Source organism: Pinus tabuliformis, chromosome Q, assembly GCF_031772625.1.
Source record: "Pinus tabuliformis cultivar Carrire ecotype Pingquan chromosome Q, CPIR1, whole genome shotgun sequence".
Lineage (NCBI taxonomy): Eukaryota > Viridiplantae > Streptophyta > Pinopsida > Pinales > Pinaceae > Pinus > Pinus tabuliformis.
This window is the reverse complement of record NC_142296.1, coordinates 540,819,905-540,839,658: the sequence shown is the minus strand read 5'-3', so window position 1 is coordinate 540,839,658 and position 19,754 is coordinate 540,819,905. Positions and strand designations below refer to the sequence as shown.

At 38.4% G+C, this 19,754-nt stretch overlaps 1 protein-coding gene across 1 annotated transcript in view; it reads left to right on the top strand.

Moving 5' to 3' along the window:
• LOC149220577 (uncharacterized) overlaps nucleotides 1–19,754 on the top strand; it is a 529,656-nt gene that overhangs the window by 283,774 nt on the left and 226,128 nt on the right. The window contains exons 19-23 of the mRNA XM_089384824.1: nucleotides 6,609–6,725; nucleotides 7,061–7,125; nucleotides 9,079–9,151; nucleotides 9,262–9,306; nucleotides 13,534–13,587. Coding sequence (XP_089240950.1) covers nucleotides 6,609–6,725; nucleotides 7,061–7,125; nucleotides 9,079–9,151; nucleotides 9,262–9,306; nucleotides 13,534–13,587 — 354 coding nt within the window. The remainder of the gene's footprint in view (nucleotides 1–6,608; nucleotides 6,726–7,060; nucleotides 7,126–9,078; nucleotides 9,152–9,261; nucleotides 9,307–13,533; nucleotides 13,588–19,754) is intronic.

Below are 19,754 nucleotides of genomic sequence, written 5' to 3'. Positions count from 1 at the left end.
TCTCATCACCTCATTGCAGTGGTAAGAGTTCAATTAGGTTTTTGTTTGCAATAAGTGTATCTTTGCAAGTGAATGACTAAGATATATGGCAGTATGACACAGTAACCCTATGTGACAACATTTTTGGTGTAATAGTAATGTTGGCAATTCTAAATGGCAGAACCTTGTGACAATAATTTTTAGATAAGTGTCTTTGGCATATGAGTGTGACTTAAGGACATGACAGAGAAGCCTGTACTGTAATGAGAATGAAACAATAAAGCAATGAGACAATGACCTTGATGATATTATGATTTGACAAGTAATAAGGGCAGTGATGGTATTTGTGACGGTTGAGTTCACAAGATGATTAGATAAGGTACTCTTACAGAGACAAAATTGTTGTGATATGACTTGTGTTGTGAATGACAGATGATCAGCTAGGGTATTGTTGTGACTTGACATGTATACTTAATGCCATATTACTAGGGTTTGTAGAAAGTCTACAGTGTTGTGACTTGTATTAGCACTGTTGCTAGGGTTTTAGTGATCATACAACATTGACATTGCTAATAACACTGTAATATTGTTTTGGGATTGACAACAATATTGTATTAGTGATGGTGCATCTATTGACATTGATTTTTGGGCAATGGTTGAGCACATGACAACAATATGTGACAATGAGATAACGATGACTGTGTGTATGACAATTATGATATTGTGTGTAGGAGCAGTTTAGAGTGTGGCAACAGTTGGAGCACTTGTAGCAATGAGAGTGGCAGTAGCAAAAGTTGAAGTACAATATTGGCATTAACATCTAGAGTTCGATGTGCGGAGTGAGCAGAGACAGATTTGATTGACAGAGTTTTGTAGTTCTTTTGTGTTGCAGTTTCCTAATATTGATTTTTGAGCACAGGTGGATCTAGTGTGAAAATTGTGAAATGTCGTTTGCCGATTGATCATGGTGGCTAGGTGGCGCAAGGTAGGAGAGTGGATTCTCCTTTAGGTTGGGGCCTGAAAACACTTCAGGGCGACAGGGTGTTGCTAGGGCAAGTTGTAGCCTTCATAGGGTGTTGGAGGACCCGTCTAGTAGCAACTAGTAAACAGGGTGTTGGACCATCCGTAAGGTTGGAGCCTAAAATTTAGGGCATTGAAGTGTCCTTCCTGTTGCAACTAGTAAATAGGGCGTAGGAGCATCCTACAAGTTGGAGCCTATAAATCAGGGGGTTGGAGCCTCCTTCAGTTAGAGTTGAAAACTAGATGTAAATCTTTTAAAGACAAATATTAAGAAGCATTCAATGGTTTTTGTCCCTAAGGGGTTTCTACCTAAAAATCTCTGTGTCTACTGTCTCTATTTTTTTGCATTATTGAATGGTGTTGAATAATATTTATGTTTATTTGATAATAATAAAATTAATGCTCTGTGAAATAAAAACATACTAATTGATAAGAAATATTGATTCACCCCTTCTTGTATATCCAACACTCCCCTCTATCTTCTCCTACCTCCCCAACCCACCTCCCTTCTCGTTACTCTACCACAGACTCTCGCACTTTTATGCCAACACCTCCCTTGCCCCTAGCTCCATAGTCAGCCAAGGGACCACTCTAGAGTCCAAAGCCCCTTACACCCTTCACTCCCTCCTCAATAGCCACTACTTCCATATGCACCATTTTGTTTCTCACTCCCCTACTAGGTGAGTAGCCAAATTCACTCTTTTCAAAAGGATATACAACACACTATAAAGTAAAATTATATAGCAACAATGGTTTCCAAACAATAAACAACAATATGGGAATAAGGTCATTGTACAATGTGATGGACATGGCAATGGAGCTCAACATTCCATCTTTAGTGAATATTTTAACCTAAATAGTTCATTTTAAGGCCGTATTGTCAAGTTAGAGAATTGAAGATGGATAACAACTCTCTTTGGTCATTGGTCCAAGTACTCATGTAAAGAATCATGGAAGCTCAATTTGAAAACCTCAACCTCAAGTAATTGGTGAGCAAAATGAAGAACCAGGAAAGCAATCACCTAATGATTCCTCCACATTACAAATGAAAATCTTTGACCTTAAAGTCTTGAAGGAAAAAATGAGATCCCGATAGGGCTTGATCAAACAAGAAATAGAGTCACGTGTTCAAGTTGTCTAGAAAAATAAGAAGGTTGCTTCACTTGTTGAATTTGTAGAGGCATTGCAAGCCAAAAATCGCTAAGGGATCTTGTAGATGAAGTAGGGAGCTTGACGTTAGTGTGTGTGGGCTTTCTCCACTTTCTACCCTCTTAGATCTGATGGCCATGGTAACCTCATTTCTCAACAATACTATTGAGCCAAAGAATTTCAACTTTAAGCGAGCTTGGTTTAGTGGAGTTGTCGCCAACTTGAGACACTTCATCTAATTCCAGACCTTAGGGGAATTGTCTTTGAGCTCTTCGGCTCGAGCATTGACTCACCTCCCTCCTACATAGAATTTTCCTTGATGTTGATCTCACAAGATCTCAACTTGTTGAGCTCAAATACTACAATGAACATATCACTGCAACTAGGAAACAGGGTAAGTGATTAGGGACTAAGCATAGTGATATAGGACTCCACCTGCTTGGGTTGATTCTAGCCTTGGTCTAATTGATGGCCCCATTGAGGGAGGGGGGATTCATTTGCTATCTCATCTCCTATAATTGAAGTGGGTTTTTTTGGTGAGATCCAAGCACACTTTGCTATGCAGGACTCAGGAGGTCTAGAGATCTCCTCTACCTCATAAAAACACATGTGAACCCCACATAGGCACCATCTTGTATCCGTGGGTACTACTTGTCTTGGTCTAACAAAAAAAGGAGATGCTTCAACGATGGCAACAAAGGAGTGGGTGGGGTTGCATGCATCATCTAGGACTTTCTTTCGAGCAAGGTCTCGATGGTTGCCTTGGATTAGCGCGCCATATTCTTATGGGTTCGAATCTGTAGGAACACCCCTTGTCCTTGGGGCATTTACACTGTAGTTTGTTATTCCTCCCCTCCTCATCATTCTTTGCATGCCAGAGAGTTTGATGGGGACGCCTTTTCTGACCTTTATGCAGACATTTCCCATTATTCCGCTCTTGGCAAGGTCCTTGTCTTGGGGAATTTAAAATACCCCAACCAGAAACCTCCAGGTATCACTACATGATATATCTGAAGATGTATTCTACCTTTAGGAGATAGATCTGGAAAGAGTTGGCCTCCACAAGACTTTGGATGACAGGTTTGGGTCTTTTTTTGTTTATGGGAAGAACATTCAACAACTTGGGGAGGTCCATTATTTGTTTCTCTTGAACAAGTTACCATGCAACCATGATTCAAGAGGTTTTAGATGCCACCATCCAATCTCCTCCTCCTTCACTGCTCCTAGCTCCTCCTCCTTCACTCCTCCAAGCTATCCTTAAGCCTCTCTTCTCCTCTCTTCTCCAAGCTCTCCAAAAATACAAGAATGAGGAAATGAGTTTTATTCCCCTCATTCTTTTCCCTGATGCAAGCTAAACCCATCCCCAACCACAATTAAGCAAAAAAAAAAAAGAAATCAATTTAGTGGGTTTGCCCTCTGGAATTGGTCAATGGCGCTCGGAACTGTGCGAGATCCACCTGGAGTTGGCCCCAATCTGCGACAGATCCACGGGGTGATCTAGCGCTGGAGCCACGACTTGGATGTCCTGAACCGCAAATCGGGCCAGGCCGATCTGCGGTTTCGGGGTCGGATCACCCACAGATCCGTATGGGCCACGAATCTAGCTTTTGTTCTGGGAGGGGGGCGGGGTTGTTTCCTGCAACATTGTCTCTTATCCTATACATCGAATACTTCTTTGTGCTCTCCATTCCCCTTGCAAAGCATGCTCTTCTCACCTTTTTCCTTTGTGCCTTCCCCATCTCTCCCCTTGCCCCATGATTTTCCCACTCTCATCCCTAATGCACACCCATTTTCTTTGACAAGAAGTATGTTAGTTAGTACACCCACAATCTCTAGTAGTTGCTCCCCCCACCCCATTTCTTGTCACTGGACATAGCGACAACCAAATATGAGATTCTTTCCCATGTCATGGGGGAAGTAGTTCTTAACTCATATCTCCACTCCTTTTGGCAACATGCACATACCCATACACTTGGTTCTTGCCCCATGAACTGGTAGTTTGATGAGGAATGTTTACTTCTCCATAAATAGTAAATGCTCTCCATTTCACCTTCATAAATGACCTCCCATCTAACCCCCATATCAGGAAATCTTAATGCTACCTCCACCGTTAAAAGTTGGCCTTCCTCTAACGGTGACAATGTGAGGTTTGTGCAGACCTCTGGCACTCCCCAAAACCTTCTAGTGCACCCTTCTTGCTAAGAAGCACACCCTATACCATGTCTTCTTTGATGAGACCTTGATCATCTGATAATGATCTTTGACAAATTTTGGATGATAGGGTGCTTGGAAATGATTATGGCTCAAGTTGTTTCAAAGCTATATGATATGGGATCAGTGTTGCGGGGGAGCGCCTCCCCCCCCGATCCCGCTCCCAATCCGCGTTCTGGGCGGGAGCAGGTCGGGAGCGCGCTCCCTAAAATTTTTTTCGCTCCCTGCCTTTTCGGGAGCGTTTTGCCTTTTTTGCAATTTTCTTTTGTAGTAATGTTCAAAATGCAAATTTTTTTGAAAGAAACAAATAATTTTTGAGTGGGGCAGCTTAATGATCAAGTCTAGGCCCTAGTATTGAGATGTTATTCATGGTAATGTTAAAGCATTCTCCTTAATCTTCATTTTCATCCTTTTACTTAAATTTTTAACATTACTATGAAATGACTCAGGATGTTTGAGAGTGGTTCCGCTCTCATTGGATTTCATATGGAGAAAATAGAATTTTAGATTTCATTCAAAATCCAGCAGACTTATCATTTTTTCAGGATTTCAGGATTCGGGGATTGCAATGTTTCCATTGAATTTTGTCATGTATTAGGGTATGGAACTCATATTTAATCAAGAGCACCAATACCTCTATGTGCCTTGATGTTAGTGACATTGGTTTTCTAACTCCTCTATCATGACCCTCCTAAAAATGTACGCATCACTCAAACAAAATCTTGACTTGACATGCTATGCTTTTTCTATCTTATGTTAATGCTTAGAGGGTGATATTAATGACAAAGATCCTGATTTTCCAACAAGACTAAAAAATTAGACATTTCTCGTGGTGGCAAGAGGCCCAAGCATAAAAAATAGATAATAGATTTACTTCTCTTTTCTAGTTTCTAGTAGCTTTTATAACTATTGACTCTTTCATATTGATTATGATATTTTTTTAAACAATATATGACAATTTAAGTTTGAAGTTGGCAATTATAACTCATTAGTAATGAATTATGAATATGATGCTTCATGAAAGTTGAAAGTTGTTTCATTTCATTTCATTTTATAACATTTCATTTCATGTTAGATATTATTTGTTGTAATGGTTACACTTAGCTTACAAGTACAACTTCGGTGATCAATGATGATAAATGTTATATATTGAATTTTGAAAGCTTGAAACTTTAAAATTTAAATTGATGAATCATGAGACTTAATATGTTGTATGTTACTATGTTACTAACTTGTCGACGTGGTTGTTGAAGATTATAACTTCTAGATGATTGTTGTTATATGGTTCAATCTATGTTTTTTTTATGTTTTTGATATCTAATTCATTATTCTACATGTTTTTGTTGACATATATGTATCAAAATATAAAAATATATATATTTATATAAAAGACACTCCGGGATTTGCTCCCAAACAGGGAGCTTCTGAAAATGTCGCTCCCACTCCCGTTTTCGCTCCCGCTCCCCGCTTCGCTCCCGCTCCCAAGTAACACTGTATGGGATGCATATTTTATTATTCAACTGTATTGTTATCACATTGATTTAGATCTAGACTAAGTTGGTGATACCTTATCAACTCCCTTGCAATTTTTTTACTTATGTTCATGTCTACTCCCCCTCTTAGTTTTACATTAATTGAGAATGCTAGTATGATCCATTTTTCTTCTGTCTGAGAGTTCCAATACTCCTTTATAGTGTTTTTTCCAGAAGAATGGTGCATGCAAATCTGGCAAATATTTCTCCTATATTCATTAGCTTCGATGCTTTTTCTTCTTCCTAACTTTCTAAATTGTAAGTTTTGAAGAATTAATGCTTGTCAAGTAGACAAGAAGCTGTTCCAGACAACTCAGTGCAGTGGACTATAATTTTGTGTGCCTTTCCTGAAAGCACAATGATTGAACTCCAAATGAAAGTACCCATGTTTTACAGGAAGAAAGCAATGCCTGACATTTACTAATTAGGGTATTCACTTTAGTTCCACAAGGCAATTTCTCCAAGACCAAGTAGTATTCATGATCTGCATCAGTAGGTTTCTGACAAATTGGCTACATACATGTCACAATATAACATTGTTTGAAGCCATACATTAACTTAATCCAAGAAGGCGGCTTCGATTGGTGTTCAACATTGACATGTTGTTAATATTGTGTGGTTTTGAGTTGATTAATATTGGGTTCTCTGATGATGTTCTTTTGACAGCTAAATTTCTGACTGTTCAGCTTGAAACCATATTTCAAAATCCTTGAACAGATTCGGCGATCTTATCGAGAATCACAAGGTGCGTTGGAGCTATCAAGTACAGAGTTATCTTTTGATATTGATGAGGGTAGAGAACCAGTGCATGTTAAGACAAAGCTTGATCTGCCTGTGAGTATGCCTGTTCCACTCTAAGCTTTTATTCATTTAAAAGTTGGCATCACTTCTTTATGGTTTTGCCTTCTTTGCTTCTATTGCTTTTTCCCCTTCTTAGGGCTGTTTGCACTCTCCACAAATGATTTCTCTTCTCCCTGTACTTTTACTCTTGGAGATGTTTTAGCATACCCAATGCTGTCATCATCTTTTATGTGTACTTTCTGCAGTCCCATTGTCCAAGTTTGTTCGCTTGTCAATATTTACTTTAAACTAAATTAAGTTCATAATGTTATTTGATAACTGAGTCTTGTGCTGATTAATTTATTATGATTTTTGGTTACCTTTTCCAGATGAATTGGATTGTAGCTGAAATGATGATTTTTGCCAATTCATGCGCTGCACAACAAATTTATGAGTATGCTTACCATTCCAATTTCTATGAGGGCTCAGTTGCATTTTATTTATAGCTCAACTTTTTATCGGATTTTAATAGCTAAATTTGATGCTGATAAGACCATCGTTGATCTTTCATAGCAGCTCCGATTTGAATTTGTAAGCTTATACAAGCAAAACATTTGACAAAGGCTCATCTACATATTGTAAAATTTGAGTACAAAATAGGTATGAAACACCTGAGCAATATCCGGATATGCTTCCTAGAAATTGCTGGGGTGATTCAAATATGGAAATATCACTTTCACGCTGTGAAAGCTATTTTTTTTCTTTTTAATTTAAAAAATTCAGGGAAAGTGTGTTGAGGTGACAGTGGGTGCATCTTCTGTGTGTTTAAACTTTAGTGTTTAGCTCTTTGACCAGACCTTGCCAAGGCTACTAATTTAGGTGATAACAATGTCTATGCTTGATGAATTCTCAATTGATAACCAAGTTCTTGTAGTGGAATCAGATAGGCATAAGATGACATTTACTGCTCCATGCATGGGGAGCATTTGTATACGATAGAGGTGCCTTTTGGTTTGGTAAATTCCATTTTTACATTTCACAGGGGTGTGGACTATGCATTCAAGGATATCATGGGTAAGTTCCTTTTGATATGTCAGGATGATTTGACAGTTTTCTCAAAGGAAAGGAGTGCATCAACTCATGCAGGTCTTTGAGAAATGTAGAAACTGAAAGATTGGGATTTCTCTGATTCCAAAAGGGTCAGTTTTTGGAGTGAATGATTGGAAATATTTGGGCCATATTGTATCCAAGTGGGGCACAAAAATTGATCCAGCAAGGATAGGAAGCATTCAGAATTTACCACAAATAAGAAGGAAATTCAATCATTTTCCAGGCCAATTTCATCTGGAGGTTTATATTTAACTGTGTTGAGATCACTGAGCCCATCTCTGCCATGTAAATAATGATTAGGTGATCAAGTGGAATGCAAACAACAGACAAATCTTTCATGAAATATGGGAAGCAATCTCTTCTGCTCCTGTTTTGGTTAACCGTTAGTACAATCTTTTTCTAATGATTTTTAAATTCCATCTTTTATATTATAAGATACAACTGCAGGTATCCTCCTCAAAAATTGAACAATTGTGAGAAGCCATTAACCTTTATGAGTAAAGGCCTAAGAGGAGCAGCAATGAACTACTCCATTATGGAAAAATAAGGTTATGCACTAATACAATCTCTAAAGCATTTCAGGAGTTACATAGGACACTCGATGTCATTGCATTTTACCTCACGTGATGGTGAAGGACATCTTTTATCAGCAAGAATGTTGAGGATGGAGAGGAAGGTAGATATTGGAAATTCATGAGTATGATCTAGAGATAAAGCCTACTAAGTTTGTAAAGGGTCATGGGTTGGCAAGATTGATGAATCGATTATTTATTTATCACTAAAAAGCGAAAATGATTAATCAAGTGAAAAAAAGACTCTAGTGTGACTGCCTTAGTAACCCGGTCCCAAGGGTCTAATCCTGTTAGATAAGTTCATCATGCTAGTGTCATTTATTACAATTCCCCCGCTGGGGCACGGAATTACATAGAGAGAAGAGAGAGAAGATAGAGAGAGAAAGGGGCAGAAATGCCCTGGTGACTTCTGAACTTCAAAATTTTTTATTGGTGCCCTGTCTGGGCAATGGAGTCTAGTTCCCTGCTAAGTACATCTGGGCAGGTAACACTTTTGAAGGCCAAATTAGGGTTTATGTCAATTTCTTTTGTAGTCAATTTTGGCATGTTTGATCTTGAGAACAATGAAGACCATACCATAGACTTGTGTTGTTACAAATTGTTATCTTCACTTATTATTGTTCTTTGGTTTCTATTGGCATTTCTGTATTTTGGTTTACTATATATGGATGCTGTACTTCAGTCTCAGAACTTTTATATGTTCACTGTTCTCTGTTTTGGAGCAGATCTTTCCCATATGCTGCCTTGCTACGACGTCATAGGCCACCCAAGCTCGACAACTTCCGTTTGCTTTTAGAGGTCTTTGCTTGGGAATTTAAGTTGACAGCTGTACTTAGTAATGAATTTAAAAGCGATTTTCTTGCAAAAAACTGTTTCCTTTCTCTACTCAGACTTTTCTTGCCTTGCAGTTATGTCAGGCCCGAGGATTTATATTGGATATTTCAACCAATAAGGTAAGCTTAAGTATTAGCATTTGATACTCCATGGAAATGATTTGCTAAATGGATTTCTTTGAATGGTAATTAGATATGGGCTTTGATGCATTTACTGAATCTCATTGCATATATACTCTATGTTTGATTAAGTTGCAACAATGATCACTTTCTATGAAATTGTGTTGATGTATAATGTTCAATGAGGTTGTTTGCAACCAGCCCGCTTCACTTGCTATTGTACAATTTACTGTCAAGTTCTTTGTGTGCTTGTCTTAGTTGGAGTACCCTATTGTCATGTTAAATCATTGAAATCATCCATGAGTCTTCTACCTTTTCTGGTTTGCTTGCATCTACCAGAGTATCACACAGATAATAAAAGAGATCTGCATGTGTCAGTCAGAAGTATCAGAGGTAATAAATGATATGGAATTAAATTGAGTTTCTGGAGAACTATTTTGAAGTCAAATCAATTACAATGTTATTGTTGAGGTAGATGGTGATGCTAATGCTTCTTGACAGGCAGTATCTAGTTTAAAAAAATTCATAGATCCCACACAATGGAGAAGCTAGCCAACTGTGATTTGAACCTAGGTTATCATCATGGCAACCACTCCAAGTTTCTGCTAGACTATATATATATATATATATATTCGGAGTAAAAACTTGGACTGTGGCAATTTTGTATATGGTTTGGATAATGCTTAAGGATTAAATTGATGACAAGCATAAACAAACAGAGAAGGATTCAAAGAAAGCATGTAGTAAGGAACACCATAGTTGCAAGAGAATGTGACACAATATTGTACTATTTAAAATATGACTGCTCTTTATTATTGTATGGAATGGAAATGATATGAATGTATTGCAAGGAGCTGAGTACAAAATACAAATTTTACCTCAATAGATGTGGCATTTTGATCATATATTCCTTGAAAAGATGTTGAATGAGTGGATGATTACTGAGTACAATAGCTATAAAATGTTTGCATGGCAATATTTTTGGAAATGGTGGGGGAAAATTGGGAAGGGAAGTGGGGTTGAAGGAGGTAAAGAGAAAACCGCTAGAGCAAACTTCCAACTTTTGATTTTTTGAGCTTCCTTTGTTTTTTTGTTAGGTTGGAGTGACTTCCATCCCCTCTCATCTTTGGAGACATAATGGAAGTTAAAAAGAGTCAAGTACTTTTAATGCCATATGTTATTGAAGGCTATTGTAATTATAAGTTATGGTAAGTTTTCATTTGAATGATTTCGAGATCTAGTTAAAGGAAATATTTTGGTCAAGCAGTTTTAAGGTTTCGAACAATGAAGGAAATATAATCTTCCATCCAATGTCTACAATAAGAACATGATAGTTGAAGTAGCCTCGCACAAAACTTCTTTATCCTCTTATCCAAAGGTATCTAAAAAACATGAGAAAACATGATAAAGCATCAGAAAATCCTTGGATCCAAGTGTTAACCATCGCAATGGGAGGGAGATGTCTAAAGGGAAAGGATCCAAGCACTGGGTCATGATCCACTAGAGTTTCTGCCATCAACCTCAACAGATACATTGCCTGATGACAAGCCCTAGACTAGGTGAAGCAAGCAAAGTATTGTGTACTTGGTTGAAAGAAAAAGAACCTTGCTTTGGAACCTAAGTGGATTTTTGAATCCACTTTTGAGTAATGGTGCCACTGCCTTCAATAAGATAAGATAATTTTATGAATGTCCAATGAATGCCCACAAAAGTATGTCAGTGGGACTAAAGAATGCAACCAATATGAATACAATATGGGTGTACAAGCACAACTCGTGGAAAGTGCCTAAAATGACATGAATAAAGAGGGCTGTGGTAGTACATCCTCAAAATACATTTATAAAACCATGACAAGGGTACGGTGATACAAAATACTAAGTGGGTTTGTCCAAGACTGGAAAAGTGGACAGCTCAAGATTGTGTCAAGAGAGAGAGAGAGAGAGATCTAACAATGAAGCCAATGATGTCAAGGTCTCCTGGGTCTAATGGTCGAGGGCAAGGGTGGTGAATTGGGTACTGGCTTATTGTTGGAGTCCTTCGGAACCATTGGGGGTTTCTGCTATATGATCTTGGGGGGTGGGGGCGGGGGATGATGCAGGAGCTAGGGGTACTCCTAGCATTTGAGGTTAAAAGAAAGAAACTTTGAATAGATCTCTGGCTGCTCCTTGAGAACTTCGATTTAATTTGACTGGTAAGAGGTGACCTACTCTGAATCTGTTTGGAGCTGATCACTCTAGTGCTTTGAGGACGTGTAGATTTAATATCCCCTTTAATTTATTTTATAATTTTTCTGTCAAATTTTCTTCAGAAAATTTCTGTAAATATTTTGCTGAAAAATTTAATAAATTCCAACAAAATTTGGAAAACCAGTAATCACAATTTTTTTATTGAAAATGACCAACAAAGCCTAGCCAATTTTGTTGATAATATTGAGGAAGATTTACGTCAATTTATTTTTTGGAAAAACCTAACAAATTGACAATGAGAGATAATTCGGCCTCTTTCTAGGAATTCTTTGGTTTGATCCCTGGCTGCAAATCCTTCGGTGAATTTGGTTGTCTCCAATTTTTCCTCTTCAAAAATTAAGATATGGCTGGAGCAATTCAGCCATCTTCGGAAATCAGCCCTGGCACTTGGATCTTGCTCTTCTTGGAGGCAAGTCAACCTGTGGCAAATTTCTATCCTCTCCTCTGCAATAAATCAACCCACTGCAAGGCTTCTTGGTCCTCCAATTTTTATTTGTCTCTATAGGTGACTGTGCCCTTGGAGAAGCAACTCGGCCCTCCTTCAGGTGGTGCGATTAGCTGCTAATTCAGACTCCTTGAAGAGATGTGCACTGCTACAGCTGGACCCTTCATCCAGATCCCAATCTTTGATCCTTCTTCTTTGATGAGTGCCAATGAAGAATCTGAAGTGGTTCTGTCTCTTGACTAGCTAGACTGGATGATTCACCACCAAAACTAATCACCGGCAGCTAAGGTGGATAGTTTCAAACTTTCATCACCGAAACTGGGATCTCGACAAGGGTTTCCCATCACACAGTAAGCTACTAGAGCTCCAAGTTCAATTCTCAAATCATCCACTCATGTCCTCCTTGAGCCTCCTTTTTTTTAATAATTATTTCCTCCTCTCGAAATACCATGGGTGGCTGGAAATACCATGGGTCACTTTATTTTTATTAAGTGACTTACCACTTTTCTATTTAAGTATTAAAATGCTGCCTTTTAAATATGATGCTATTAAACAATTAAACCAGCTGATCCCTTTTTTTCCCAACTATAGCCTATGGGAATTCAGGTAGGCTACTAAGTCGATCCCTTCTGCTATTATGGTTTGGAAAGGGACATTACATTGGACTGATGTATGTTTCAGCACCTCTGAACCAGTCTCATTGATATTGGTCAGTCTCTCTCCATTCTACTATCTAGTGCACTCTGGAGGTTGAATACTATAAAGAAATTAGTGACATTTTTTTCCGAGCAGGGAGTAAATGATGTACACTAAGTTTATTTGTAGTAGCGTGCTACATTTTTCTGATGCTTGTCAGTGGTCTTAATGTGAGAAAAGTTAAATTTTCTAGGTTAATCTATTTATTAATATATAAAAGCTGGAGATTTATATTTATAAATGTAATGGATGCGCTGTGTGCAGATTGGAAAACGAATTTTCAAGAAATTTGATTAATGCTTATAGTAAGATGTTTATCTAGGAAATAAATAATTTAACAATATGTATATTGTTAAACTACTAAACTAGATAGGAAGGCCATTTTGTCTGTGTCTAATTGTCCTTATGAATTATAGTTTAATCTATCTTGTACTCTAGCTATGTTTTGCTTTTCTATTGCATTGACCCACATTATTTCCAAGTTGTGACTTTCATCATTCTTTTACCAGTTAGTTAGTCTTGCATTTTTTGAAAAGCAGCCCGTGACCGTACCTTAATCTTAGTGTGTGCAATATTTTCTTAATGAAGATAATGTACAGTTTGGGATTCTTGCTATCACAGTTTTGATTTCTCGATATGTCATGATAAATGATTTTTTTTATATCTTTTCTGGAAAGTGCTCAGGTTGAGATATGCACGTTGAATCAGTTACATTATGTTCCTTAAAATTTGCAATCCATTTTAGCATTTTCTATGGAGATAAGTGCATTTTGCTTTTTTAATTTATCTTCTTGGTTACTATGCTAACTGGCTCTCTGACTTCTGCAAATTAATTTCCAGGCCCTTGCAGCTTCTCTTCATCTTATGCGGGACAGTAATGATCCAATAATTGAGGTTTGATGTGTTTCATCATTAAAAAAATCACTGTAGCTTGTATAATTGCAAATTGTCATGTGAAAGAGAATGTATTAATAGTGGTTAGTATCTTATGGTACAACTCTAAATCCTTCTTATGAAAAGTTAATTTATGGCTTGGTTTGTGTCTTCAAAGTGAACTGTACAAAGATCTCAATTATGCATCGCCATGGAAATGTATTCTGTTCTATTTCTCTCTTTTTATTTGTCAGATTACAGACTGCACCAGGTAGCAGAATGTGTCCAGAATTCAATTCTTTTTTCCATTTAAAGAGGGCAACTATTTTATTTTAGGAGAAATGAATCTGATGTCAGAATGCTATACGATAAAAAGATACATCAATAATGGTACATAACAGAGCTAATGTTGGTCACACAAGCATCCCCTCCTAACATAAGATAAGAAGACAAGCATGTTCTCTTTGGATTCAACAATTCAAAGTTTTTACATCTTTCCTAAGAGGATCCATTTTAGCTAAGATCTGCACAGTGGCACACCAAGTGGGACCTAACAGTTGTTAATTCTCCCGGTGGGAACTGAGTGGACTTCCCATGAAAAGTTACTCACTGTGATACCAAATATGTCGGGTGGGCAGGTGGGGTTTGGAATACATTGTATCCCATGTTGGATGCTTATATGGGCCTTGTTATGACCTAATGGTGGTATAGATGGGGTTAAACTGTATATGGAATAGTGGTTTCCTTCATAATGGGCCTACATAGGCAATGAGTAAGAATATGTATATATAGAGGTTATTATAGTCATTATGGTTTAGATGGACTTATGACTTGGATATATGGAAATCCTCGGGTTCTTTAGATTTGTTGTCCCAACACATAAGGAGTTATTATAGAACTCATCATCTTCACTTTGGAAGTTTTGCTTCACGCTTGTATTTGCGGTACATTCTGTGTAGGCATGTTTATAGTGGTTTTTATGTATTAGGTTCATAACATTTGGTATTAGAGCTGGCGGTTCATGGTTTGGTCACCTTGAACAATATATTGCACATTTTTTTCTTGAATGTTTGCAAGGGAACACCTAACAAAGTGAGACTTGAAGGGTTGGAAAGAAGATAAGACTGAACTATATTTGGTCCAAATTTGAACAGGAGAGGCATGGGACTCTCACAGTGGCAATCCCCACAATTCAATGTTCTTGTTCAGTACTGAAAACTACATAAAATTAGTAGGGTTCACTAAAAACGAGATAATAGAGAGTTACAGGTACTGATTTCAGACCTGTTCAGTACTGAAAACTGCATAAAAATATTAAAGTCCACTAAAAATGAGATAATAGAGAACTAAAAGTACAAATTTCAGACCTGTTAGGGAAAATTGGCATCTTTATCACCTAAACAAACTTGCTCTCTAAATAAGGTTGAAAATTAGCAAGATTTCATAAAAAAATTGGACTTAAGTTTTTCTTGGCAAGTCCAAATTGACACTTGTGGTGTTTGGGAATCGAAATTGATACTTGAGGTGTTCGGGAGTCGACATATCAGGTCGTTAAAGTACTAAATTTAAGAGTCATCAGCATAGCAGTGTCAGAGATAAATCAGTTGTAAGGTTGGCCTGTATAGTAGTCCCCAGATAGAGAATTAAAAAGGCATGTTAACTAAAAATTGTGATATTGTTTGATTGGATTGTCCGATAGTGGTGATTTAAATGCTGTCGGAAGTAGTATGTTAGGACAATTTGGGGATAAGCATTCTGAATTTTCTGTATTGGAATTCAGGGGTTTTGACTATACCCAAAGTGTTAAGACAAGAGGTGACGGAACTACTCAAATTTAGTGGACATGAAGATGGATGGCAGATATGTCGAGGTTGAGTGGGTATGGTGGTTTAGATGCATTGTGTCCATGCCATACACTTATATTTTCCTTGTTATGACAATAATGTGGGTAAATATGGGTTAAATGTATATGTAACAATGGGTTTTCCTGGAACTGGGACATGGGCAATGAATAAGAATAGATATATATATATATATATATATATATACATATACAGGTCAATATTCTCAATGGTCATTGTTGTTACCTGCCGAAAGTGGCGAACCCCATAGGGGAAATTTTTTTCCCTACTTTGACCAGCCAGCCAGCCAACAACCCTATATTTGCTCAGCATATGATGATATGCTACAGTCTTGCATCGTTTGCACCAGTCAAACATCTCTCTCCATCCGACATTCCTCTTGAAGGAAGGTGGGTCACCACTTGGCAGGTACTTGAACCATTTTGCAATTATGTGTTTTTGGGCATTCTTTTATGTATAAAGGGGTGATGTGGATGATTGACCAATTTTCACTGTAAGCTCGTTCTCTCACCTTGCCAGGGGGGTTAGTTTTTGACCCTTGTCTAGTGGAGCCTCCTTTAAGGCCTTAGGGATTATAGGAGGGGCATTACTTGGTAAACTTGGATTGAAGTAGCATTGGTTCATTGCAATGTTGCACGAAGCAGGGACGAAGCGAGGACGTTTTTTGGAAGCGGGGACACGGAAGCATCATTTTCCAAAAATCTAGGAAGCAAAGCGTCTGCTATATATATATTTATATTTTTTTGAATTTATACTCGAAACAAACATCCCAAATACCAAATTAGTTGTAGAAGACATGAAAACATGCATATTTTTGCATAAATCAAGATAGATATAACATCCATTGTACATTAATGATTAATTATTCGAGCATCAACCATTTCGATGCATCAACCATGTAGAATCTAGACTCTTCTCCTCTTGTCTAGCCTTTGCCTCTACCTCGATTGTCTAGGGATATTAGTCAACATTGCCCAATTTTTATCAAACTATCTAATTCAAGACTTAAAATATGGTAGAAAAAGCTTAACATGCTTGATCGATGATTTTGACTTGATTGAAAGGTAATTTTTTGCTAAGGGCGTGCCGTGTGACAAAGGAGTTCAACAATTAACTCCACCAACACTAGGGTACATATAGGGCTTGGTGCTCTTGATTAAATGCTAATCGCATACCTTCATACTTGATATAATCTAATGAAATGCCACAATCCCATTGATCCTGAATTCTTGAAAACTATTAAGTCTGCTGAATTTTGAATAGGATATGAAATTCTATTTTCTCCATATGAAGTCCAATGAGGCTGGAACCACTCTCGAACATCCTGAGTCATTTCATGGTAATGTTAAAAATTTAAGTAAAAGTGACATTCTCCTTTATTTTTCATTTTCATCCTTTTACTTTAAGAATTTAACATTACCATGAGGGAGCATCTGCTATATTTATATTTTTTTTTGCCTTCATTCGTCACCCTAACCCAAGGTGGACCCACACCCCCAACAAGCAAACTCACCTAAAATTAAAAAAAAAAAAACGAGTTTCTAAACGCTTTTCTGGAAGTGTACAGAAGCGTACGGGAAGAATATGCTTCCTCCTTCGAAGCGCCATGCTTCCGACGCTCGAAGCGCCATATGAAGCGCGCTTCCGAGCCACGCTTCCAAAAAGTCCAGGAAGCAGCAAAAAAAATCGGAAGCGCGCTTCCGACGAAGCTTCCTACGCACTTCCGCACGGGACACGCTTCCGGGCTTGGAACCGGGGGGGGGCCGCTTCGTGCAACATTGGTTCATTGTGATTGGCGCCCTTCCATCATCATCTATGAGTTTGGGCTGAAAACTTTGCCCAAGAGGTTGATGCAACTAAAGAAAGGTACAAACATTAGATGATCACAATGAAAGAAAAGGAAAAGTTAAATTGCAAAAGATGGACGAGCATTAATTACTGTGTGGGAAATATCCTAGCATGAGCTACACCCCCCGTCATTAGCCATCACTCGGTTCCTTAGCATTTGATGCTCCATAACATAATAAGGAACCCTTGCATGTCCCAACCCTGATGAGACATGATTGACTCATCATTAAGGGGTAAATCAATGCTATATCTTTAAAGGCAAGCTTGGACACTTGGGCTATGTGCCCTATCAAAGCATTATAAAAAAGAAGTAAAATGCACATGAGAGGGGTGGAAAAAGCTAGCCGAGGAAAGGAGTAACTCATGCCTCCACAATTGTTCCCTCCATATGTCTATGCACTCAGTTTGATGGACCTCCTTCAACAGGTCCCTTGACCATGTCACCTAGCCATCAAGCATTTACCCTTTGTTGCCACATTATAAAAAATGCCTATGAATTGAATGGTTGACCTTGGACCTGTCACCTCCCCTTAGGGGCAGGAAGCACCTAATAGGGTTGACCATCTAACCATCCCTAACATGGTAGGGAACATTTTTTGGGGACTTGTTCTAGTTAAATATTTGAAGGTGATCCCAATTTGAAGTCTTATTATTCCCTTAACAATTAAGTATTGCCCACTATGATGCATCTATAGTCATTGTCTCTAATGATAGGTAACTTTCACTTGAGTTTGAGATGTTTTTCCCAAGTGGTCCTTCACGTAGGAGTAGAGGCTTTCAGGGCATATTCCATGTTTATACTACATGATGCCAAGGCTGTACCATACTTCTAGAGTGTAGTGATGACCTTGCAAATGTAGCATTGCCCCTCCAGAGTAGAGCGTTGGGGACATTGATGGTAGCCGCAGTTGATTGACACATCAAAGCATTGCTAGATGCTGAAACGTTGAGCTTCTCTTGCTTGGTGTAGGAGATTCTTGATGATGTACACAATGCACTGATAATTCTCCTAGGCTGGCATTGCCATTGTTTGATGGGCATGACTTGATCCGAAGTCCAAATGATGGTGGTCATCCCCAAGATGACAAGGGAGTGCTTGTACTACCACTTGGAGCCCCAACGCTAGAGATAGATTGTGCCATGCCATACTTCTATTCCCTTTAAAGATGACTCTGGGCACCCAAAGCATGGTTTTGACACAGGAAGGCATTTGGAGGCATGTCGTGAGGGCTTCCCCTTAAGAGTTGAGTTGATTATGATGATGGGACATCCACCTAGCCCATTTCATGCACTTTTATAGCATTTATTGCCAAAAAGGGTATGATGTCATGCTTGAGGAGAGTTGCGACTCACATGTGGTTTTTTGTGGCATATTTTTGTTATTGTGAGCTATTGGTTTGGCTTGCGACTCACTTTCTTGATGCATACTCAAAATTAAACTTGTCATAGGGCTTAATGGTTAATAATTGAGTGATAGACTTCATATCTAAGTTGCACGATACGGGGAAACGAGTATGAGTTTCCTAAATGGGTACAGGTACGAAACGTGACGCGCCCAAATTTTGGAATGAGGAAACACAATATATATATGACATTGGGAAATTTAATCATAATGTAATAAATTATAATGTATCATGTATGCTTTATGATTGCGCATATTTACTGTGAGTGGGCTGATGGACCTGTTACCGCTCAAACTAGCAGGGGAGCTAAAGGGGATCCCTAAAGGGAAAATGCTAGGCCGAGGGCAACAAATGGAGACTTAGCCCACTGTCACCTCAGCTAAGGCTCCCTTCTATTTACGAACTTTCACCGATGGGAGGAGACCCAGTATATTATGGATTCACCGATGAGGGATAAGTCAATGAAATGATGTGGAGTGACCCAAACAATCCCTTTCCTGGAAGAGTTAGATAGATAAGTCTTGCTTTCTTTCTAAGCAAGGTACAATGTCTTCTAGGGAAACGAAGGGAGGATTTAAGGGTTAGGTTTTTTGGATATGACTTATGAAGGAACTTCCCAATCCCTAAAATCATTGTTGTAAATGGTATCCCAATTGGTTCTTGAAGAATGGTCTTTTTAAAGGAACAGAACCACAAGGGACCAAGTGGACCCAGTCTAGGTCAGGAGGAAGGAGTTTAGCAACCAATGATGTCCTTAGCCTAGACAAGGTAGGGGAAAGGATCAAAGAAAGAATATTCACTTAAAGGTGTTGAATTGATCCAATAAGGTACTAGCCTTGGGGATGCTAGGGAAAAGTTTGATCTCGGAGCTAGGGCTTGGCTTTTCTCACAACTCCACTGTTGAAATGGCCTCAAATTTGGAGGAGGTCTTGAGGAAACACCAACGCAGGAGGGGCTAGGAGATCAAACTTTTTGGAGGGCTAGTTCATCGGGAAAATGATGCCCTAGGTGACCCAACTTGGCTAGACCCAGGAGAAGGTGAAAGAAATTGGTTTAAACTTTTAAAGTGACCACC